The sequence below is a fragment of the Oryzias latipes genome, chromosome 20 (assembly GCF_002234675.1).
Source record: "Oryzias latipes chromosome 20, ASM223467v1".
NCBI classification, from domain to species: Eukaryota; Metazoa; Chordata; class Actinopteri; order Beloniformes; family Adrianichthyidae; genus Oryzias; species Oryzias latipes.
The window spans coordinates 9804074-9828426 of record NC_019878.2 but is presented as its reverse complement, the minus strand read 5'-3'; the positions used below and the strand labels follow the sequence as shown (position 1 = coordinate 9828426).

At 41.1% G+C, this 24353-nt stretch overlaps 1 protein-coding gene across 2 annotated transcripts; it reads right to left on the bottom strand.

Moving 5' to 3' along the window:
* Positions 1-702: 702 nt before the first annotated feature.
* On the bottom strand, positions 703-16081 carry LOC101168750 (deleted in malignant brain tumors 1 protein-like). 2 transcript variants are annotated; one of them, XM_023950392.1, is made up of 9 exons: positions 15939-16081; positions 14417-15863; positions 14279-14308; positions 13882-14193; positions 13423-13734; positions 12964-13275; positions 2619-2942; positions 2041-2169; positions 703-1958 (listed from the first exon to the last, which is right to left on the bottom strand). In XM_023950392.1, the coding sequence occupies exons 2-9, from the start codon at positions 14574-14576 to the stop codon at positions 1495-1497; spliced, it is 2043 nt and encodes a 680-aa protein (XP_023806160.1). In that variant the 5' UTR covers positions 14577-15863; positions 15939-16081; the 3' UTR covers positions 703-1494. The 2 variants fall into 2 exon arrangements, with proteins under 2 accessions (XP_023806160.1, XP_023806159.1); XM_023950391.1 differs by having other exon boundaries at positions 14417-16081.
* Between the last annotated feature and the right edge of the window lie 8272 nt (positions 16082-24353).

The window sequence follows — 24353 nt, the reverse complement described above, 5'->3', positions numbered from 1 at the left end:
TATACGATGAACTACTGATTAGGTGTTTTGAGGAGTAAGACTATTGCACAGTGAACTATATAATACATTTTGATCAACATGACAAACAATTGATAATGTAGCAAAGAGCAGATAAATGTACATAATCATTTGCATGGATGTACCAAAGCAATTGCAACTTGTTCAAAGTGAGAAGCTGCTTATATGATGTGCACAAGTGACATCATGATGTGAAGATTGAACAAATAGTTTTGGGAATTTCATTCTGATCTGAGAATTGTACTAAAGCGACTGAAAAAACTGTAAGTTGTCTATCCAAAGATCGTGATACTCTGTTACGGGGCTGTGCCGAAGGTCAATCGCAGAGTGATTACTTCTGAGAACAAATTTTGTATGTGTGTTAAACATGTGAAAAGTTTACTTTTTCAACTTCAGTCATACGGTTCCTGTTACGGCCCCTTTGATGTATAGGGGATGTCTAGCATAACATGAAATTAAAGATTTGCCCTGACTATAACAAAAACACTTAAGGTTTCTCCAGCCAAAATATACCATATGTTTTTACAATTAAGAAATAACAAACAACAATAACTTAAAAGTGAAGCAAAAAGGCTTCAGGGTAAACCAAGGCCAAAATAACAACCAAAACCCCACCTAACTGGAATATGTAATCTTACCTGTCAATTAAAGAAAAGGGAAATCAATGACAAAACACTAACCAACCTAGGCTAACAAAAACAGGAGAAAACGAGTAATAAATAAAATGGCAGTTCACCCTTGCAGCTTCACTTAACCAAATCTACACTAAACAAAAGACAACACAGAGTGGTTCTGGTTACAAAACCACAACATTACAAAGTGCAACACAAACTAAAACAGGTGGAGAACTACAAAACAAATGGAGAAGAGTGCCAAGCTGCAGCAGAGACAGGTTGCAGCAAATCTCCTTTCTCGCAGGTTGGAGGTCTACATGGTGCTTTTAAAGGCCGCCTCGATCAGCTGGGGTCCGAATGGAAGCCACACTCTTTCCAGCACAACACATGAAAATAATCACACAAACATACAAAGATGCACAAAAACAACAAAGTCCCACTCTGATAGAAATAAAATGTACAAAACAGAACAAAAAGAAACAAACAAAACCAAATACGGCCACAAAATAAGTGTGGTATTTTGACTTACATAATGGCTGAATAGGTCATACCTTTGTCATCTTACATTTCTGTACAGCATTAAACCTTAAAAGACTGCAAAACTACAAAGCATCAAGCAAAAGAAAAACTTGACAAAAGCACTTGAAAGACATGAGACATCCGTCTGGTAGTCATTGGTGACCTGTATCTCACCTGATCCTGATAATCTGCCAGATTGCATTTGGAATTTCGAAAGACGTCTGTATTCATTATCCTCATCACTGGTATCTTCATCCATTTCCTCATCTTGGAATTGTAAATCAAGTTCTGGATAATCAATAGTCTCATCTAAGATTGGATCTACATAAATATCATCAACAGGTTAATGGACTTGTGCAATTACATTCTCATAGTCATTATCATTATCATTGGTGTCTTCATCCATTTCCTCCACTAGACTTTTACTCTCAGCACTCACACACTTTCTTTGGGATTGTAAACCAAGTTCTGGATAATCAATACTCTTGTCAAAGACTGGATCTACATAAGTATCATCGACTGGCTGATGGAAATGTGCAGTTACATTCTCATAGTCATTATCATCATCACTGGTTCCTTCATCCTCTTCATCCGTTTCCACATCCTGCCTGTTATTCTCCGTATTCAAACACTTTCTTCTGGATCGTGAATCAGCTTCTGGATAATCAATCTTCTCATCATATATTGCATTCACATAATCATAACTGTTTTCATCTTCTGATTCCTTTGTGAGTCTTGATGGAATGTGTTCTCCATCAGGATTTTCATAATCTTCCTCACTGTCTCTAGTGCATTCTTGAAGAGCCCCTGAAAAATTGAAACCAGAGTTAAGGGACTCTTTGAACAAACTGCTGTACTTTAAATATATTTTATCTTGAAGAAGACAGACTTTGAGTCTGGTAAAGAACCGCTGAATTCTTGAGTTTTCTTCTCCTTCGAACCAGACAGATCAGGATCAAGATGAACAGCAGCAGAAGAAAGATTCCACCAGATATCAACAAGATCAACAACAGGGACTCTGGAAGACACAATTGATCCACAAAACAAGTCTAGTTCATTTCCAGCACAGGTTTTTTTTTGACGATTTTACAAAAATATTTTGTTTATAACTAAAAATACTTGCCTAAACATAACACATACATTCAGATCTTGAGAAACTGCATAGCACATGATCTCATACATTCTTGTGTAACTAAACTACACAAAGCACATGCTTAGTACATGTGTGTTGTTTTCCTTCCATTGTTCACCCACAAATGACCATAAAAGATCCATGTTAGACGGTCCACCATTTATTGGCAGCTATAAGTAACGTGGTCATAAAGTCAAAGCTTGTATAGCCAAACCAGCTTTCTCCTGATTAGCCGACGCAGGTGATCCACATCCTCATTGCTTTTTTTATTCACTGTTTTACTATTAAAGTGAGCACTTCTTCATAACACTGCTAAGAGTGTAAAGTTTACTTACGTTCAACAACAACAGTGATGGGTGCTGATGCAGCAGAGGTGAACGTGGTTGTAGGCAGGATGACCTGATACACACAGCTGTAGTTACCTTGGTGTTCAAACTCTGCCTCAGGAAAGGTAAAGGAGGCTAAGTTGTTGGCGGCTGGGAGTCTGTTTGTCTTGTTGGAGCCATGAAACATGAGGAGGAAATGACCCTGAGGAACGTCATCAGGGATGAAGCAAGTTAAGTTAAAGCTGTGACCCCTGGTAACCTCCGCTTCTCCAGGACCCCAGACCAACCCCACTCCAGGAGACGTGAGTGAGATATAAGGCATCTGCAGTTCCGCTACAACAATAAACAGGACATGATTAGCACATGAAACCTGCAGAAATTTCATTTAAATTAAATCATTTAAATTTCTGCCTTTCTCTGTCTCTTCTGGTGTGCCCCAAGGTTCTGTCCTAGGTCCCTATTCTTTTCAGTACTCATCTTTACCCCTTAGCAATATCTTCCATAAATCTAATATACAATTTCATTGTTTTGCAGATGACACCCAGCTCATCTAGCAAACTTTACTTCTCTCTTCCACCCTCCTTCCTCCACTCCTGTCTAGCTAAAATCAAAAACTAGTTAACCTTAAATTTTCTAAAACAAAATAGTTATAAAACCAAGCTACTTCTTGTCGGTTCCGAATCGACCATCTCAAAAAGCTACAGATTTTAGTCTTTTCATTGACTTATCGTCTGTCTCCCCATCTTCGCAGGTATAGAGTCCTGGTGTCATCCTGGACGGTTCAATATCTTTTCAGTCTCATATCAATGACATTGATCGGGGTGCCCATTTCCATTTACGTAACATTAATCACCTACATCCCTCCTTTTTTTAATTTTATTTTTTTAACTTGTCCTGTCCAACAGCTGGGCAGGCAGATGAGAACTGAGGGCCTCTTGTGTTGGACATATTTTACTTTAACAACAGGAGTTATTAATCTTCAGACAAACCAAAGGTATGTCTGAATAAACCCCTTTTGTAATTGAGGCCAAACTTTATTAATTTCAATCATGTTTGAAAATCTTTGGTGTTGGACCAGACGGAAAAGAAGAAGGGGAGAAGAGAGAGGAATGTTAGAGAGGGGGGAGGAGGGGGGTAAGAGGGTGATAATAGGAGGGGGGGGATAAGACCATGAAGCAGCATAGAGCAGCAAGTTTACTGGTAGTTTATCATTAAGGTACGGTTCAAATGTAGTACAAAAAGGGCGGGGCCTGTCCACACACACACTCAAATGTTATCAACACACCTGCTGGCTGCAAAAATGTCCACATGTCAACATGTACACAAAACAGATAGTGTTCACACACCCATACTTATGCCTTCAAACCAACTAGTGAGAAATATTTCATTCATTCAATCATGCAAACTATTAGTGCAAAGGTGAGCTAACACCTGTGCTCAGGCGAGTGTTTATGTTCTTCTGAAATGGACGGTGGAATGTGAAAAGAAGGAAGGAGAGTGCCCAGCCATCCCCAAACCAAGACCCCCACCGCAGCAGCAGCGGCAGCCAGAACCCCCCAACGCCACATGGCAGCAGGCAGAGAACAACCGCCCGCCGGGCGACCAAATCCGCCACCCAGGCCAGGGCCAGTAGGACCGCTGCGAGACCCCCAGAGCCAGAGAGCAGGGAGGCGCGGGGGAAACAGAGCGCCGCCCCAGCCCAACCAGGAGAGCAGCCCCCCCGCCGCGCCGGGAGAGCCCAACGCAGGGCCCCACCCGAGAAGGGCGCCCACAGCCCCAGACGAGCACCCCATCACCACCCAGGAGTTCTGGGCATCCCCCCGCCCCAACCCGAGGTACAAGCCAGGACCCCCCAAGGGAGAGGGGAGGGGGACAGATGGTCCTAGGTCCCACCTTCCTTGCAAAATGTGTGTGCGTGTATGTGTGTTTGTGAAGGTGTGTGTGTGCATGTGTGTGTGTTTGAATGTATATTTTGAGGGGGGAGGGGTGTGTGTACTAAGGGGGGTGCAGTTAAAATTGGCGGGTAGGGCACTGAGGGGACATCTCCTGATTACTCACAGTGATGTCCCCTCACCCTCCCCACCAAGGGGCCCTAAATGTCTAAGGTGCGGTTAAAATTGGCGGGTAGGGTGCTAGGAGGACATCTGCTGCTTGCTGGCAGTGATGTCCAAGCACCCCCCCTACCAAGGACCCTACATGTCTAAGGTGCAAATAAAACCGAAAGAGGGGGGGCCCACTCCATACGGACACGTATGGAGTGGACTCCAGCCAAGCCACAGTCAAGTACTCCAGCTACGCCACAGTCAAGTGCTCCAGCCACGCCACAGTCACGTATATTCAGCCACGCTGCTGACTAATGCTCCTGTCACGTCAAGATCAAGACCCGACTTCTCAGCACTCGACTCAATCGAGTCTCCGCCACGAACTCTGAAATGCTTCACCCTTATCTTCATCCTCGCCTCAGTCTCAGCTCCGCCAGAGTACCAGTCTCACTATTCACCAAGACCCGCTGGTTCTACAATAAAACTCATTACTTACCTCTCCACCTACCTGCCTCATCCTTCCCGGGTCCAGCTTCTGGGTTTGTCTCGTGTTCTGACCATGACAGAACGAAGTGGCCCAACTCCCGACCCAGCTGACCCGAAAGAAATCCGTCTCATCCTCTCACAGCAAGAAATCATTCTTCACCAGCAAGCAGATGTTATAACCCAGATGTCTACAGCGCAATATGATCTTTATCGCCGTCTTGACAGTGTGTCACAAACCTGTATGGAATTATCTGGACAAATTTCTAACTCCCCAGATACTACTCCACTCTTGTCTTCCGGCAACATTACAATTTCCGCTTCCCCCTCGACCCCAGAAAACTATCGTCTTCAGCCGGAGCCTTTGTACGGTAACGTAGAAGCTTGTGGGGGTTTTTCTCTTGCAATGTCAGCTCTTGTTCCAACAGTCCCCCGGATACTACCACACGGACCACAGTAAAATCACCATGATCATCAACTCTCTCAGGAACAAAGCGCTACAATGGGCCCAAGCCTTCCTAGCAGCTAACCCCATCACGTATCTGCCGTTTGAACGCTTCATGGGTGAGTTCAGACTCATTTTTGTTCAACTCCGAAAGCAGGAAGAAGCCACCAAACAAGTACTAAGGCTCAAGCAACGTAATCGATCTGTCAGCGATCACATGATCAACTTCCGGATCCTAGCGGTGGAAGCAGGATGGACCGATCCAGCGCTTTGAGGTATTTTTTATCAGTCACTCAACGAAGTTATTAAAGATCATCTGTGTACCCAGCCCGAAACATCATCTTTTGAAGAACTTGTTGCTGCCGATGGCAGTTGTTAACCAGGCTTCACACATAAATATGTAAAACTGTGGGACACAATCATGAAGTGGAATGAAATTTATTGGATATTTCAAACTTTTTTTAAACTAATAAAAAACCTAACATAATATTGGGCGTGCAAAATTATTTGGCCCAATTACTTTCATTGCAGCAAACTCTCTCCAGATGTTCAGAGGATCTCCAAATGATCCAATGTTGACCTAAATGATTAATGATGGAAAACAGAATCTACTTGTATGCATTCAAGTCTCTGTAGAAAAGCACCTGCTCTGTGAAACCTACAAAGACCATGCCGTCCATCTGAACTTTCAGCTCAAACAAGGAGAAGACTGATCAGAGATGCAGCCAAGAGGCCCATGATCACTCTGGATGAACTTCAGAGATTTACAGCTGAGGTGGGAGAGTCTGTCCATAGGACAACAGGCAGTCATGTACTGCACAAATCTGGCCTTTATGGAATAGTGGCAAAAAGACAGACATTTCTTAAAAATATCCATAAAAAGTGTTGTTTAAAGCTTGACGTAAGCCACCTGAGAGACACACCAAACATGTGGAAGAAGGTGCTCTGGTCAGATAAAAACAAAATCAAACTTTTTTGGCATCAGTGCAAAACATTATGTTTGGCACAAAAGCAACACAGCTCATCACCCCGAACACACTATCCCCACTGTCAGACATGGTGGTGGCAGCATCATGGTTTAGGCCTGCTTTCTTTCAGCAGGGACAGGGAGGATGGTTAGAATTGATGGAAAGATGAATGGAGCCAAATACAGGACATTTCTGGAAGAAAACCTGCAAAAGACATGAGGCTGGGATGGAGATTTGTCCTACAACAAGACAATGATGCAAAACATCAAGGAAAATCTGCAATGCAATGGTTCACAAATAAACATACTGTATCCAGGTGTTAGAATAGCCAAGTCAAATCCAGACCTGAATCCAATCAAGAATCCGTGGAAAGATCTGAAAACTGCTGTTCACAGACGCTCTCCATCTAATCTCACTGAGCTCCAGCTGTTTTGCAAGAAGGAATGGACAAAAATTATGGTCTCTTGAAGTGCAAAACTGATGGAGACACACCCCAAGCAACTTACAGCTTCAATCACACCAAAAGGTGGCGCTACAAAGTTTTAACTTAAGGGGGCTGAATGAATTTTCCTGCCCAATTTTCAGTTTTTCATTTGTTCTAAAGGTTTGAAATCCAATAAATTTCTTTCCTCTTCATTATTGTGTCCCATTTTTGTTGAGTCTTCACAAAAAAAATACAGTTTTATGTCTTCATGTGTGTAGCTTGAAATGTGGCAAAAGGTTTATAAGTTCAAGGTGGCCGAATACTTTCACAAGGGACTGCAAGTTTCCTCACGTTGAACATACAAAAGTATGACAGATTCTCCCAAACCTGCTTTCAAGAGGCAGGGGTATCTCTTTCCAACAAGCTCACTTCTGATTGGCAACGATGTTGCCATAGAAATATTGATTTGATAGACTCTGACCAACCACTGCTTACTGATGACTTCTGGCTCCAACATGGTGGCATGTGTACCATGAAAAAAAGGCAACTGGACTGACTTTATTGATAACGCTTTCTTTTACAGTACAGTACATACAGTGCACTTAAGTGGTATTTACATGGTACTTATTGTGTAACTACTGGGTACTTTCAGGGTATTTACATGGTACTTTTTATGGGACTTACTGGGTACTTACATAGTACTTTTTTGTGTCTATTCTGTACTTACATGATACTTACTGTTTATTTATGTGATACTATTTGGTTCATACCTATGTGGTACATACTGGGTATTGAAGATATACTTACTTCATGATCCACTTTTGCAGCATACAAAGTGTCATCACATTGACATTTGTTTTAGGTTCTCAACAAAACAGTAAAAAGGAGCATTCCAAAGAACGTATTCTTTTTCATATTATTTATCTTTTCTTCCAGAGTTTTGTGTTATTCCCGGAATGATTTGCACTCGTTTGGCAGTCAAGCATTGCAGTCAAAGCAATAAATAATTCACAGAGATTTATCAAACTCATTACAGAAATGATTAAATAAGTAAAATATATTTTGCATTTTAAAAGTCATTGTGCTTTTTACGTTCATTTGAGCTTCTATTGTGATTTTTCTTGCAGTTACAAACCTTGAAGAAGTCCTGCACCGTTACCAAACTGCCAAAGGAGTGCAAATTATTCCTGGAACAACACAAAACTCTGGAAGAAAAGATAAATAATATGAAAGAAAAATCTGTTCTTTAGAATGCTCCTTTTTACTGTTTTGTTGAGAACCTAAAAAAGAATGTCATTGTGATGACACTTTGTATGCTGCAGAAGTGTATCATATTAAAGATTGTTGTTTTCACTGCTGTCTTGTTTCTCTTTACATTTGCCTCATGTTACAAGACGTAATCAGGCCAGAATATGTTTTTACAATGCAGTTACTTAACCTTTACCAACAAGTTTGCATTGTGTCATTTATAAGGTCAGAAGACCAAGTGTGTTTGTAAACTGTACGGGAAGGTAATACGTGAACATGTCCAGCATTTACTACTGAAAGTACCATGTAATAGAGTGGAAATAGGGCTGACTTTCTTTTACAGTCCAGTTTCATTGTACTTAAGGGGTAAGTACCAAGTAATGTTCAAGTGAACATACCCGGGATTTACTACTGAAAGTACCAAGTACTAAAGTGGAAATAGGAATGACTTTCTTTTACAGTCCAGTTTCATTGTACTTAAGGGATAGTTTCTGTGGTAAATTCATGGTAAATACAATGAAACACACAAGTGCAGACCTAAAGGTCAAGGTATTTTATTTGTACTTACCTTGTTCTTACATGTGGTACGTACCACAAAAGACACATTTGTACGACATGTAAATACCCAGTAAGTATATCTTCAATACCCAATATGTACCACATAGGTATGAACCAAATATACCACATAAATACACAGTAAGTACCATGTAAGTACAGAGTAGACACAAAAAAAAGTACCATGTAAGTACCCAGTAAGTCTCATAAAAAGTATCATGTAAATACCCAGCAAGTACCCAGTAGTTACACAATAAGTACCATGTAAATACCACTTAAGTACACTGCAAGTACTGTACTGTAAATGAAAGCGTTACCACTTTATTTTGTTGGAGTGGGCAAAAAGTCATTTTCTATGGGTGAACCCACACTCAGTCCAGTTCTCATTCAGTGTTTCTAACTTTGAAGGGTAAGATAAACCTTTTGAAGGATGTACTATGTACTGACTAGACAAAAATATGTTTGTTAAAAAGTGAGATTTCTACTTTTCATTTAAGATTAAAAAAATTTATTTTTTTTAAATGCATCAACATTCCAACATGGTGATGGTCTGGAAATGGTTTGTAGCTTCAAGATCTGGACAATTTGTGCACATTTTATGTAATCTGGAGTTATTTTCAGTTTAACCAGAAAACTCTTGGAAGAGCATGTTTGGCATTATATTTTGCCCAAAAAGCTTGTCTTTTGCAGCAAAACAATGACCAAGCACATAACAATTTTAAATGAAAAAATGTTTTAAATAGATTTTGGAAAGTGCCTAAAATTTCCTCCTTAACTTCAAGCTCTAAGTGTTTTACAGACAAAATCTAGACGGTAATAAAATGTTGCTAAGCAATAAAAAAGAGAATTGTTTGTAATAGGCTGCAGAGAATCATGTTTGACACTTGTTGAACAGTTAGAGGTTACACTCAGTATGTTGAATAGAACAGAACAGAATAGAATAGAATAGAATAGAACACATTAGAATAGAATAGAATAGAATAGAATAGATCTTTAATAATCCATAAGGACATTTAAAATTGGCCATCTGCTCATAAAACACACACAAATGTTAAAAACAATAAAAATGTGCTGAGGCCAAAAAGCAGAAATCTACTTTTTGACATTTCATAAACTACAGAGAAGGAACTATAACTTGCTAAGGTATTACAGCAGTAATTTAAATTCTCTAAAAAGTAAAATAATGCTCTTCTGTTCTTCTCACTGATAAGGCTCAAATTCTGAGGGGCACTTAGAGGTGAAGTGAATGTTTGACCAGAAACTTTCTCGTAGTGACACTGGTACAATCCGTCATGATCAAAGTTTACTTTTTATGGAAGCGATTCTGTAGCATAAATAAAAAGCAAAGTCAAAACCAGAAATGCTTTTTAATTTTCAAAATGAAGCTGCATTTTTTGACTCAAAAATAAAATGAAAAAGCAATCCACCAAAATGCTTTTTCATTTCCTTCCTCAATACAGCTTTTTCTGTCACTTAATTAAAATGATAATGAAAATGGTATTTGACATTTCAATTTCAAGACGTTCCATGGTAAATGTGTAGCATAATTCATTTAGAAATGTCTAATTTGACAATTAAAATGGATTAATAGAAATGCTTTTTAATTTTCAAAATGAAGCTGCATTTTGTGACTCAAAATTAAAAAGAAAAAGCAATACTTCAAAATGCTTTATCATTTTATACTTCAACACAGCTTTTTCTGTCACTTAATTAAAATGATAATGAAAATGGTATTTGACATTTCAATTTCAAGACCTTCCATGGTAAATGTGTAGCATAATTCATTTAGAAATGTCTAATTTGACAATTAAAATGGATTAACAGAAATGCTTTTTCATTTTCAAAATGAAGCTGCATCAAATGACTCAAAATTAAAAAGAAAAAGCAATATTTCAAAATGCTTTTTCATTTTATACCTAAAACCGCTTATTCTGTGTCATAATTAAAACGAAAATGCAAAGAGGGGATTGCATTTGCATTTTAACATCCACCCCGCGCAAGTTGTCACAATATTCATTTAGAAAAAGCAATAGCAGAGGGGAGGCGGGGCGATGACGTCACTGCTTTCTCCGTGTGTCCGGCTGCTGACTGACGCACACACCAGGAGCAGACTGTGTTAGTGGCAGAGAAGACGGCTTTGTGATGGTTGTGAACTTCTGATGAGTTTCCACAGCTTCTCAGGACTAAGTAGCTGCATGTCCGCCTTCTGCGGTCCTCCTCCGGACCCACCGCGGACAAGCTTTGTTCTTCGGACCGCCAGCTGCCTTCGCATAGCCGAGCGCGAAGCTCCCGACGATCGCTGAAGGCGGAAATGCTGCTGCGATCTGAGAAACCATCATATGAATTTGTGTTTCCAGTGGTGTCCAGAACAAAATAAAGACATGTAATTCACAGATATTTACACCTTGATCTGCAGCTTCGCGGTGAATTTGCTGTTTGATTTATTAAGATCCAGGAATCCAGGTTTGAGCAGGCCAGGTCCAGCGGTTTTTGAACAGGACCCGGTTTTAGGTGATCTTAATGTGAAAAATGCAGCAGAATGTTCCTTCAGCTCCCTCGCGAATCAGAAGCTGTGAAGCCAATGTAAGCCAACTTTAGCGTCGTCTGACCGCACGGATTTAAAAACATATGATCGAGCAGGGCAGGCCCTTAAATATTACCATAAATGTAATAAAAGCACATTATGAAGATAGTCTCCTGGAGCTTCGCGCTGAGTGAGTGTTTTGGTCCAACCAGCAAACGTTTAGCATGGAGAAATCTGCTATCTGTTGATGGGGCTCCAGCTGTCATCAAACAGTAAATTCACCGCGAAGCTGCAAATAAATGTGTAAATATGTGGGAATTACATGTCTTTATTTTGTTCTGGACACCACTGGAAACACAAATTCATATGATGGTTTCTCAGATCGCAGCAGCATTTCCGCCTTCAGCGATCATCATCGGAGCTTCGCGCTCCGCTGTGCGAAGGCAGCTGGCGGTCCGCAGAACAAAGCTTGTCCGCAGTGCGTCAGGAGGAGGACCGCAGAAGGCGGACATGCAGCTACTTAGTCCTGAGAAGCTGTGGAAACTCATCAGAAGTTCACAACCAACTCAAAGCCGTCTTCTCTGCCACTAACACAGTCTGCTCCTGGTGTGTGCGTCAGTCAGCAGCCGGACACACGGAGAAAGCAGTGACGTCATCGCCCCGCCTCCCCTCTGCTAATGCTTTTTCTAAATGAATATTGTGACAAGTTGCGCGGGGTGGATGTTAAAATGCAAATGCAATCCCCTCTTTGCATTTTCGTTTTAATTATGACACAGAATAAGCGGTTTCAAGTATAAAATGAAAAAGCATTTTGAAGTATTGCTTTTTCTTTTTAATTTTGAGTCAAAAAATGCAGCTTCATTTTGAAAATTAAAAAGCATTTCTATTAATCCATTTTAATTGTCAAATTAGACATTTCTAAATGAATTATGCTACACATTTACCATGGAACGTCTTGAAATTGAAATGTCAAATACCATTTTCATTATCATTTTAATTAAGTGACAGAATAAGCTGTGTTGAGGAAGGAAATGAAAAAGCATTTTGGTGGATTGCTTTTTCATTTTAATTTTGAGTCAAAAAATGCAGCTTCATTTTGAAAATTAAAAAGCATTTCTGGTTTTGACTTAGCTTTTTATTTATGCTACATAATCGCTTCCATAACTTTTTACTTTAGAGATGGTGAATGTTGCAGCGCGGCTTGAAGAAATTTGTTTCTGTCTGAAGGAACCTGAGCTTTTCTGGAGAATAAATGTTTTTTCCAAAAGTTCAGCTGCAATGGAACAAGTATTTCTAACTTCCCAACCACACCAGATCTCTTCAGCATGATCCATGGAGATGCTGGGGATTCTCAAGGATTTCTGTGGAAAGTTTAGGTAAATAAAAAATTGACTGAAGAAGTGTCTTCTGACATTAGAAAAATCAACCACTTTATTAGCTGTTTTCAGATAAGTATCTTTCAGTCTTCCCTGATATTCACATTAAAGTTGGGAGAATGTCAACTGTAGACATAGATCTCTGTAAATATTACGTTGATATGACATTCCAGACTGGAAATAGTTCAGAGCCTCAGCAGAAGATGACTGCATCACAAACTCTGAGTCACATGTCAGGAAAAGTAAAGGATTTTCATAAAACTCACAATAATGTAAGAAATCTCCTTACCTGAACAGATGACACCAGCATCTTCACCGTGATTACAGTTATGTTTTCCATAACCATTGTGACCACACTGAGTTAATGAGCTTTCATTGCCTGAACATGCTACATTATCCAGCCAGATTTTGTCTGATCCTTGACCAAAATGAGCTGATCCAGGAGCTTGAAGAGCTGTCCCACAGGACAACTGTCTACAGACTACATTTGCATCCTTTAAATCCCATTCATCACCACAGACTGTTCCCCAAGATCCTTTGTGTTGGACTTCAACTCTTCCAGAGCAGCGAGTCGATCCAGACCCAACCAGCCTGATCTGATCTTAAAACACATAACAAAAATGTATTGTTTCCCTGGAAATGGTTCAGAGACTCAGCAGAACATCACAGCTTCACAAACTCTGAGCAGCATGTCAGGAACAGTAAAGGATTTTCATAAAACTCACAATAATGTAGGAAATCTCCTTACCTGAACAGATGACACCAGCATCTTCACCGTGATTACAGTTATGTTTTCCATAACCATTGTGACCACACTGAGTTAATGAGCTTTCATTGCCTGAACACGCTACATCATCCAGCCAGATTTTGTCTGATCCTTGACCAAAATGAGCTGATCCAGGAGCTTGAAGAGCTCGTCCACAGGACAACTGTCTACAGACCACATTTGCATCATTTAGATCCCAGTCATTATCACAGACTGTTCCCCAGGATCCATTATGTTGGACTTCAACTCTTCCAGAGCAGCGAGCCGATCCAGACCCAACCAGCCTGATCTGATCTTTAAACACATCACAAAAGTGTGTTGTTTCCTTGGAAATGGTTCAGAGACTCAGCAGAACATGACAGCTTAACAAATTCTGAGCAGTATGTCAGAAACAGTAAAGGATTTTCCTAAAACTCACAATAATGTATGAAGTCTCCTCACCTGAACAGATGACACTAGCATCCTCACCGTGACCACAGTTATGTTTTCCATAACCATTGTGACCGCACTGGGTTAATGAGCTTTCAATGCCTGAACACGCTACATTATCCAGCCAGATTGGGCCTGATCCTTGACCAAAATGAGCTGATCCAGGAGCATGAACAGCTGTCCCACAGGACAACTGTCTGCAGACCACATTTGCATCATTTAGATCCCAGTCATCCTCACAGACTGTTCCCCAGACTCCATTATGTTGGACTTCAACTCTTCCAGAGCAGCGAGTTGATCCAGATCCAACCAGTCTGATCTGACCTTAAAACACATCACAAAAAAAGTATTTTATATCCGTAGATTAACAGAAATTTATGAAGAGGAAGAGATAGGAAAAAGAACTAACCTGAGGCAAATGAGTTCCAGGCACAAAAGACTGTAGTATTGGAAGAAACAGAATGTGTTAAATGAAAAATTAACATTCAGATTATTAAAAATAGAGGTTTTGAGTTAATCAGAGTAATGTGTAGTAAACAATACTTACTGAATATCAGATGAAGGAACTTTTTTTGTAGTTTGTTGAGCATGGCTGAGATTAATCTGCTGTGTGACCAATTTGAAGAAACAAGAAAAACTGAAGCACATAAGAGAGAGAAATATTTCCTACTGCCTTTACAGAAAAGTTCCTCTTTCTGAGAATGCATCTTATAATTTCCTTTTTCTTAAAAATAAGATCTATTCTAAATTTAGCTGCAGCGCTAGGTTGTATTTTTTCTTTTTCTTTTTTTTTCTTCATAATTTTACGTTCAGTCTCTTCTCTTTCTCTCTCAAGGCGACGAGTGTAAGCAGCAGTTTCTTGATCTGCTGTTATTAACTTATTCTCAGCCTCAAGTTTCTCCAACTCTTCTCTACGACACTCTTGCTCAGCCATAATCTGCAACACAGCCCGTGTGGCTGCATACTCTGCTGCTGCTTCTTGTCTACTGAGTGCGGATGCTACAGAGTGACTCAAAGTCCTTTTAGAGTGGTCAGAGACCGAAAGTGAAACACTAGAACTTGAAGATGCGAACACTGAACTAGCATCAGGCCAAACAATCTCCTCCCTTTCCCCTCGTGTCTGTGACTGTGCATTTTTGATTACAATCTTGGTTACTGACACAGCCTTATCCAACTTATGGCGCATGTCATGAGGTGGACTATCTGTACATCTGTACTCATCATACACACTGTTTAGTGTTAACAGTTCCTTTTCTACAGAACTAATGTGTTCCTGCAGAATGTCATTAGGATCCTGTCTCATTACAGATTTTTTAGCCAACTTAGTTAAGGCTTTCCATCGTTCGTAGATGGTGTCAAAACGTAGCATGAGTCCCTCTAACCTTTCTCTTTGAAAGACTTTTCCCCTTTCTGTTAATGTACGGGCTCTTTCACTTCGACGAGGTTCTTCATGTTGCTCTGTAGCCACGTCTGCTGGTTCTGGCTCTGCAGCATGTTCTGTATTGCTTTCAGTCCTTTCATCAGGTTGCAACATTTTGATTTATAAATGGTAGTTATCCCTATTCTAACTTCAATATAACAGAATTTTCTTACATATCTAAATCAAACATAAACCCAGAAACTTCAATAACAAAATTAAAAGGAAACTTATATATATCAACTTATCAAATGTCAAATGTCAGTCTTTGTCACACTTCAAAACAAACACTTGTTTATCCGTCTTGTGAACATCTTCTCGAACTAACACAGGTGCAAAAGCGTTTGTTGTAGCTTATCTGCAGTTCCCGTCTAGATGAACTGGCGGGACGGTCTGGTGACGTCACGCTGATGAGCAGGCTCGAGTTTGACTTTCGCTCCCTCATGAAACACGGGACCACGGTTCTTCATACAGATGAATTTATTGGCTCTTTATCCACAACTTCAACAACTCCACCAACTTCGCCAACTCCACCAACTTCGCCAACTCCACCAACTTCGCCAACTCCACCGTCAAACTGACAGAACAAATAAATACACATATAAATTGTATAGACATTTCACAGAAATATAAATAATACAAACAAACATACCTCGCTGGCCGCATATATAATGAGGGAGGGATGTACGTGAAGGAACAACAAATATTCAAAACACTTTAACAGCTCTTAACTTCACTTGAACTTCTTTTCTTTTCGATTCACACGTCTTTTCCAGCTCTCCTGTGTTCTCATTAGAATTGTCCGTGCACAGCACATCACGCCACAACATTCCGCTTTGGTTTTCCTATTTAACTAAACAAAAACACAACACAAAAAAATACAACCTAGCGCTGCAGCTAAACTAAAGAACCAAACAACATGTAGAACTTTAAGCCTTTTCTTAAAATAATTTGATCATCAGTTCAACTAGTTCTTGTCTATGTTTCTGTGTGCTGTACACTACTGGGGTGCAAATATTGTCTTATGGAGGCTCTAAGGGCAGTTTCTCATTTGAATTTTTGCCTACATAAGAAAATGTCATAATTCTTTAGTAGGCTAGAAGTTCCTCCCTTTCAGTTAGTAAATGAATAAAAAGTTGAGTTCTGTTCTTTTGCTGCATCACTAAGGCCATTTTGAGGTTTGTGTGCAGATGGGTGCTTCCTGTTACTGCTCAACAAGTGTGAAATATGAGGCTCTGCAGCTCGTTACAAACATCTTAACTTTTACTCTTAACACTCACACTCTCTATTGGATTGTGTCAGGACAGATTAAGGGCTGAACTCAGACACAGACTTTCAGAGCCTTTAATCTCAGATAATGGCAATTTTTGTGGTACAAGATACGACCAAACACACTGGCACAGGACAATATGAGGAAGGGAATCACAGGTGGAAACAATCAGGGAGGATTAGACAGTCACGCCTGTAGAGAAACACACTAGGGCTGGAAGTAACAAGGCCTAAAACGAGAGGAGTGTTAGTGTTTCAAAATAAAACAGGAAGTTCAACACAAAACAACACAAGTGGCAGACATTGACCAAAAGTGTACAACTCAGGACAAAACCTAAGACTGACGACACATGACAGGTTGTTAACCAAGCTCCGGATAATCAATACTCTTATCTAAGACTGGATCTACATAACTATCATCAACAGGTTAATGGACGTGTGCAATTACATTCTCATAGTCATTATCATCATCATTGGTGTCTTCATCCATTTCCTCCTCTAGACTTTTACTCTTAGCACTCACACACTTTCTTTGGGATTGTAAACTTCTGGATAATCAATACTCCTATCTAATACTGGATCTACATAAGTATCATCAACAGGCTGATGGAAATGTGCAGTTACATTCTCATAGTCATTATCATCATCACTGGTTCTTTCATCCTCTTCATCCGTTTCCTCATCCTGCCTGTTATTCTTCGTATTGGAACACTTTCTTCTGGATCTTGAATCAGCTTCTGGATAATCAATGTTCTCATCATATATTGCATTCACATAATCATAACTGTCTTCGTCTTCTGATTCCTTTGTGAGTCTTGATGGAATGTGTTCTCCATCAGGATTTTCATGATCTTCCTCACTGTCTCCGGTGCACTCTTGAGGAGCCCCTGAAAAACATTAAAGCCAGAGTTAAGGGACTCTTTGAACATCATCATCATCATCATCATCAAAGTGACGTCCGCTTCCTGCCATTCTGCTGCTCGGTGAAACCAGAAGGTCCCACGGCCCACACTAACCGGACTAAGCCCTCCAGCCACGACACCAGCTGTATTCAAGCCTAGACTACCTCCACTATTTACATTACCATACCTGGAGAAACAATAAATTCTTTTCTCGCCAAAATCACTTACCTGTCTTTTTCTGGGTTCCAGGGTCTGGGTCCTCACGCCTTGAGCGTCATGACAGTAATACTGCTAAAAAAAAATTGGAATTAAACTTTACTTACGTTTAACAACAGCATCAGCAGTTACGGTTAACTGCTGATGCAGCAGAGGTGAACGTGGTTATAGGCAGGATGACCTGGTACACACAGCTGTAGCTACCTTGGTGTTCAAACTCTGCCAAGGTAAAGGTAAAGGAGGCTGAGTTGTTGACTGCTGAACCTAAGGTTGTCTTGTTGGAGCCAGAAAAACACGAGGAAGAAACGACCCTGAGGAATTTCAGCAGGAATGAAGCAGGTTAAGTTAAAGCTGTGACTTATGGTAACCTCCGCTTCTCCAGGACCCCAGACTAACCCCACTCCAGGAGACGTGACTGAGATATTAGGCATCTGCAGTTCTGCTACAACAACAAACAGGACATGAAACCTGCAACAATTTCATTCAATTTAAATCTCTGCCTTCCTCTGTCTCTTCTGGTGTGCCCCAAGGTTCTGTCCTAGTTCCTCTTCTTTTCAGTACTTATCTTCTACCCCTTAGCAATATCTTCCATAAATTTAATATACATTTTCATTGTTTCGCACTATGAATCTAGCAAACCTTACTTCTCTCTTCCACCCTCCTCCCTCCACTCCTGTCTATCTGAAATCAAAAACTGGTTAACCTTAAATGTTCTAAAATGAAATCGTTATAAAACCAAGCTACTTCTCCTCGGTTCCAAATCCACCATCTCCAAAGCTACAGGTTTTAGTCTTTTCATTGACTCGTCTGTCTCCCCATCCACAGAAGTACTGTAAAGAATCTGGTTGTCATCCTGGATATTTCAATATCTTTTCAGTCTCATATCCATAACATTGTTCGGTCTGCCAAATTTTCATTTACGTAACATTAATCACTTACATCCCTCCTTAACCATCCGCTCTGCTTTTATTCTGGTTCAGAAATCCTCTGTGAGCTTCAACTGATCCAGAACTCAGCTGCCTGCATCATATCCGGAGCTCCTTCCTTCAATCATGTCACCCTGGTTCTCCACCAGCTGCACTGGCTTCCCATTACCTCCACAATCAAATTCAAACTCTTCCTATTTACCTTTAAGAACCTCCATAACATCTTATCCATATCTTTCTGTCTGACCTACTCCATATCAAAACCCCTCTTGTTTTCTTCGGTCCTCTTCTGTTCAGCTCTCTGTTCCTCCAGCCTGACTCGTTACCATGGGAAGCAGAGCCTTCAGCTGCTCAGCTCCCAAACTGGAATTCCCTCCCCAGTGACCTCCGTGACATAGACTCTTCACAAACGTTCAAATCAAAACTCATCTGTTTAATTATGCCTTCTCATTTTGATTCACTTTTGATTTTCTGTCAATTTCAATTTATTGTGCTTTTGAATTAATATTGTTTTTACCTTTGTTTTGTACAGTGTCCTTGGGTTCCTTGAAAGGTGCTTTTAAATAAAATGGATTATTATTATTATCATTAATTTTGTCCACCAGATTGAGGTATTTGTTATGCTTGTTTTTGTGTTTCTTTGTATCGTTATCATTTTCTCAAATGCTTTGTTATGTTTCATATATAATTTTCACAGTGTGATTAGAGCGAAGGCATGCATTGTAACCAACAAGAAGTATGATGCCATAAAGATGTGCACATAAGTGTCTGTGTCAAGAACTGACCCGTGTTGTCACGAGAAGAGCTACAACACTCTTCGGAATAAATAAACCTGATCTCTAAACCTCATCCTTGTCTACCATGCATTGTAAATAAGATATATAGTCAATGCTCACGTTTAATCGCTTTTTTTTCACTATCGTAAAAGAAAGTGTTGCTAAGCCCTTAAAGTTCAACACGTTTGTAACAAGCTGCAGAGCCTCATATTTCACACATGTTGAGCAGTAACAGGATGCATCCAGTTTACACACAAACCTCAAAGTGGCCTTAGTGCTGAAGCTTAAGAGCAGAACTTAACTTTTTATTCATTTGCAGCAGGAACCAAAAAGGAGGAACTTCTACTTTAGTTTTCTTATATAAGCAAAAATGCAAATGAGAAACTGCAAAAAGGTTTACCTAAAATGTCAAAAGAAAATATGTTTAGATATTTTTTCCATCTCCCTGCTCAAAGTCAGTTGGTTTAAATGTTCATCAACATCTATCTTCATCCTGTTCAGTATTTATAATCACATATCACTGATCATATCTTGATGTATCCTAACAGCGTTCCCGGTGGTCTTTTCATTGTGATTGTGGCATTTTTGCCAACATCAAATTCAAATTCAAATTCAAATTAATTTTATTTATATAGGACCTTTCATGACAGCAAAGACAGCTAAAGGTGCTGTACATAAAAACAAAATCAAATGCAATAAAATACAATAAGATACATTAAATTAGCCCCACACAATAAAATACACAAAGACAAACACCAGTGGAAAATAAATAAATAAATAAAGATAAACCAGAGAAACCAGAAGACGCCATCTGCCCTGTCAAAAACCTGTGTTGTTTTCTAGGACATAGTTTCTGCAGAGCAGCAGTGTTTCATCAGACATTCACCTATTGCTATTACAAGAGAGTGTGTTCAAGTATATGAGAACTGGATTGAGTGACCCCTCCCTCCTGGCGTTCCAGACAAGAAGTACCCGTAGGTTCCAGGAACCCATAATCCCAGGGACTTCTATTGAGACATAGAAGTCTTTCACTTTTCCCTTCAGGGGTTGCCACAGCAAATAGGGTTCCTCCATCTAACCCTAACTTCAGCATCCTCCACTCTAACACCAGCTACCATCTACTCCAGGGGTCGGCAACCGGCGGCTCCCGAGCCGCATGCGGCTCTTTCATGCCTGTGCTGCGACTCTGTGGTTTAGTAAAATAACTATTATGTTGTAAGATTTTCGTGGTGCCTTTAACACCGTCAGGTAGTGCGAACGGGCAGGAGGAAGAGAGCAGCGTGAATGTGGAGGGGACATGGAAAGTTCTTCTAAAAAAGAAAGTCAGTGGTGATCTTGTAGGGGACACATGAGCGCCCCCTCCCCAAAAAAAGCATTTTCCCCCTAGACTAAAACCACCTATTTCCACCTATTAAAATGAATTAAATTTGTGTTTGGGTGCCCCTACTATCCTGCCCCCTTCTGCTATGATGACCGTATGTTGTGCTGTCAGTGTAGAACACACTAGAGCAGTGTTTTTTAAACTTTGTTGAGCCACGGCACACTTTAACCTTGAAAAAAATCAGCATCCAAAAAAAAAAAAAAAAAAAAAACGGAGCAACTCATAGTCTGTATTGATCTACAGCCCCTCCATAATATTACATGCATTTTTGTGATAATTGTGGCAGAAAAAGCTGGAAGTTGCAGCTGTTTTTTTTCTAAAAGATGTAATAAAAGTTAAGTTAGAAGATTTAAAAACTGTTTGATGGGTGTTCTTTGTGGGTGCAAGACGTTTAACAAGGAAGACTCATTGTGCACTGAGACCCTGTCACTTTAACCCAATGCATCATGGGAGATGTAGTGTGAAGAGCTGCCGAACGCAAACAGACTCACTTCTCTGAGCTTCATTGTTTTGTTTACTTGTTCCACGGTCTGATACCAGATTCTGTGGAAAGCTACACCGCTAAAGACGAGCTTTAGCTGGTATTTTTGTTGAATCAGTCATGAGAGACTTCATGACTGATTCGGAACAAGGAATTGAAGACTATAGCCACTTCTGATTGGTCAGACTGATGATGTGGGATTAAGTCTCCAAGAATGATTGGTGGAGACAGTTAAAGGACTTTTCCCAAAAACAGCTGAAGCTATGGCTAAATCGCGGTACCGTCATTCTTCTCAAAGTGTCTTTAATAGAATCAAATAAACACAAAGAAAAAAAGTATTTTATGATCTTTTATAATCAGGAGAGAAAAACCCAAGAACAGGAATTAACGATTCAGACCCACTTTCCAAAATGAGAAGGCTTTAATGCCAAAACCACAAACGTAAACTGGAGCATAGAATAGGAGATGCTCAGATACAGAATCAAGTACAGCCATAGCTTAAGTAGACCCAAACCTAATTAACATAAAATCAGAATACCTGTGACTCTCGCAGGGGACCTCAGGAAGGAGAAGGGGCTCCAGGAGAGATCCTAGCAGAGAGAAATTCAAGCCTTTTCATGACAGAACCCCGACCCCTACGTACCAGACGGACGACGCATAGGTTAATCAGGGTGGTCACGATGGAAACAAGCAACCAGGGATTGGTCAACAATGAAATGGTCAGGAACCCACTGGCGATCCGCCGGACAATAAGCCTCCCATTCCATCAGATATTGCTAACATCAACCCACCCTTCTGGAAGTGTGGAGAGCCTTGACGGTGTACACGGGACCCCATGCACGATACGGGGGGCTGCAGAGGATGCTGCGAGGGGAGTATCTGGCAGGTTTCTGCTTTCTCACATGAAACACAGGATGGATGCGTAGAGTGTGATGAAGATCCAATTTAACAGCAACAGGATTGATGACTTGTGTGATGGAGTGTGGACCAATGTAGCGGGGAAGTAACTTTTTAGATAACCCCTTTAACGGAACATCTGCAGAGGAGAGCCATACTCTGTCTCCCACCTTATACTCTGGAACTCTTGTCCTCCGGCGATTGGCCACCACCGTGAGACGTTCTTGTGTACGCATGAGTTCGAGCCTGTACTTGCTCCAGGTTCGGCGACAGCGTCTCACGAAGGTAGCGGGTCCAGAAGAGGTGGCCAGTTGTTCCTAAAGAGGAAACACAGGTAGCTGATAACCATAGGCAGCCTGGAAAGGGGAGTATCTGAATGAGTTCACCAGGGAGTTATGGGAGTACTCCGCCCATGGGAGCTGAGAAGACCAGGTTCTGGGGCTCTTGCTGCACATGGCTTGTAATATAGCCTCCAAGTTCTGGTTGTGTCTCTCTACCTGGCCGTTAGTCTGAGGATCAAAGCCAGAATTCAGACAAACCTTGATCCCGAGGAGGTTTCCGAACTCCTTCCAGAAAGCAGCAATGAATTTGGGGCCACAATCAGAGGTGATGTTCTGATGGAAATCCATGTAAGCAAAACAGATGTTGACTGACGAGCACAGTCAATTCCTTGGCTGACGGAAGTTTCTGCAGGGAAATGGCATGACATCACACAGGTAGAGGGTGAAGCAACCCAGCAGGCGGGGTCCGGGGGGTCTTGACACTGGAACATGTGGGACAAGCAGCCACAAAGGCCCTAATGTCGGAGGACATAGCGGGCCACCAAAAACGCTGAGCCACCAGAAAACTAATCCTGGTCACTCTGGGATGAGAGGCCAGTCGGGAGGAATAACCCCACTTTAAAACAAGGGTGCTTAGGTATGGAGGCACAAAAAGGCTGCATCTGGACAGCCAGCAGGTATGGTGGCAGGATTAGGAACTGATGCCTTTACCTTGCGCTTTAGCGACCAGCGAGTGGTTCCCAACACCAAGTGAGGAGAAATAATGGTGGTGGTGGCCGCAGGCAGTGAGACACAGCGTCAGCAGTGACACCATCCGGGCCTCAACGGATTGTTTAATCTGTCATGGCGGTTTCTACGGCTTGTCAAAACTGTTGCTGTGACCAAATGAATGAAACTGTCACTAAGCTTAAGGATGAACTAGTAAACTTGCTGATGTACTCACCGAGAAAGAGACCCTCCTTTACTGCGCCTATCAACTCGCTGCAAAGCAGTCGCAGGCAATCACCAGTTTAACCGTCACCCAGGACACACTTCTGTGCGACCTGGAATGTATGCGGCCTTCCTCCTGCTCCACTCCAAGAGACCACCTATCCTGAGGTAGTTGTTCGGGATGCAAGCATGAAAATCCTAGACGAGGCCGACACCGCCATCAACGCCTCCCCAGGTCACCCTCTCCAATCGGTTCACCGTTCTGAGAAACGAAGACGCAGCCGTGGCTGGGGCGGGCATGGACTAGGATCATCTTCCGCCACATCGGCATGGTTGCCCGGCGGAGCGAAATGCTCCCCCACAACTGCAAATGACAACCACACTGGGGGATCCGGTCATCCTTTGCCCACAAGTGGCCGAGATAGGCCCCATGCAGCCGCGTGACCCCGAAAGGGAATAAACGGAAGAAGATGAATGAATGTTTGTAATAAGCCGCAGAGCCTCATGTTTGACACTTGTTAAGTTCCTCCCTTTCGGTTAGTTAATGAACATAAAAAGTTGAGTTCTGCTCTTTAGTTTCAGCACTAAGGCCATTTTGAGGTTTTTGTGCAGACTGGGTGCTTCCTGTTACTGCTCAACAAGTGTGAAATATGAGGCTCTTCAGCTCGTTACAAACATGTTAGCTTTAATGGCTTAGCAACACTTTCTTTAAATTATAGTACAGGGAAAAGGTATTTACTTCAATCACCATTGCCTTGATAATTCACTCAAATTCTTCTAAAAATGTTTTTCTGAGATGGTGATAACACTTACCAGGGTTATCACTTCTGATCCTGATAATCTGCCAGGTTGCATTTGAAAATGCACGTAGCCAGAAGTGGAATACCTGAAAGCCACAACTATATTCTCCTTTGTTTCTGAATGTTTCTCAACAGGCAGTTGTAAATATAGTTACATTCATGTATTCATTATTATTATCATCATCACTAGTTCTTCATCCATTTCCTC

Bases quoted from the DNA above. Each gene is read 5' to 3' on its own strand.
- LOC101168750 (XM_023950391.1), bottom strand. From the start codon at position 14,576: ATGCATTCTCAGAAAGAGGAACTTTTCTGTAAAGGCAGTAGGAAATAT. The intron at 2,943-12,963 runs GTAAGGAGATTT...TTATTGTTGTAG, and splicing joins TGCTGGTGTCATCTGTTCAG to CGGAACTGCAGATGCCTTAT. The intron at 2,170-2,618 runs GTAAGTAAACTT...TGTGTCTTCCAG, and splicing joins CATCACTGTTGTTGTTGAAC to AGTCCCTGTTGTTGATCTTG.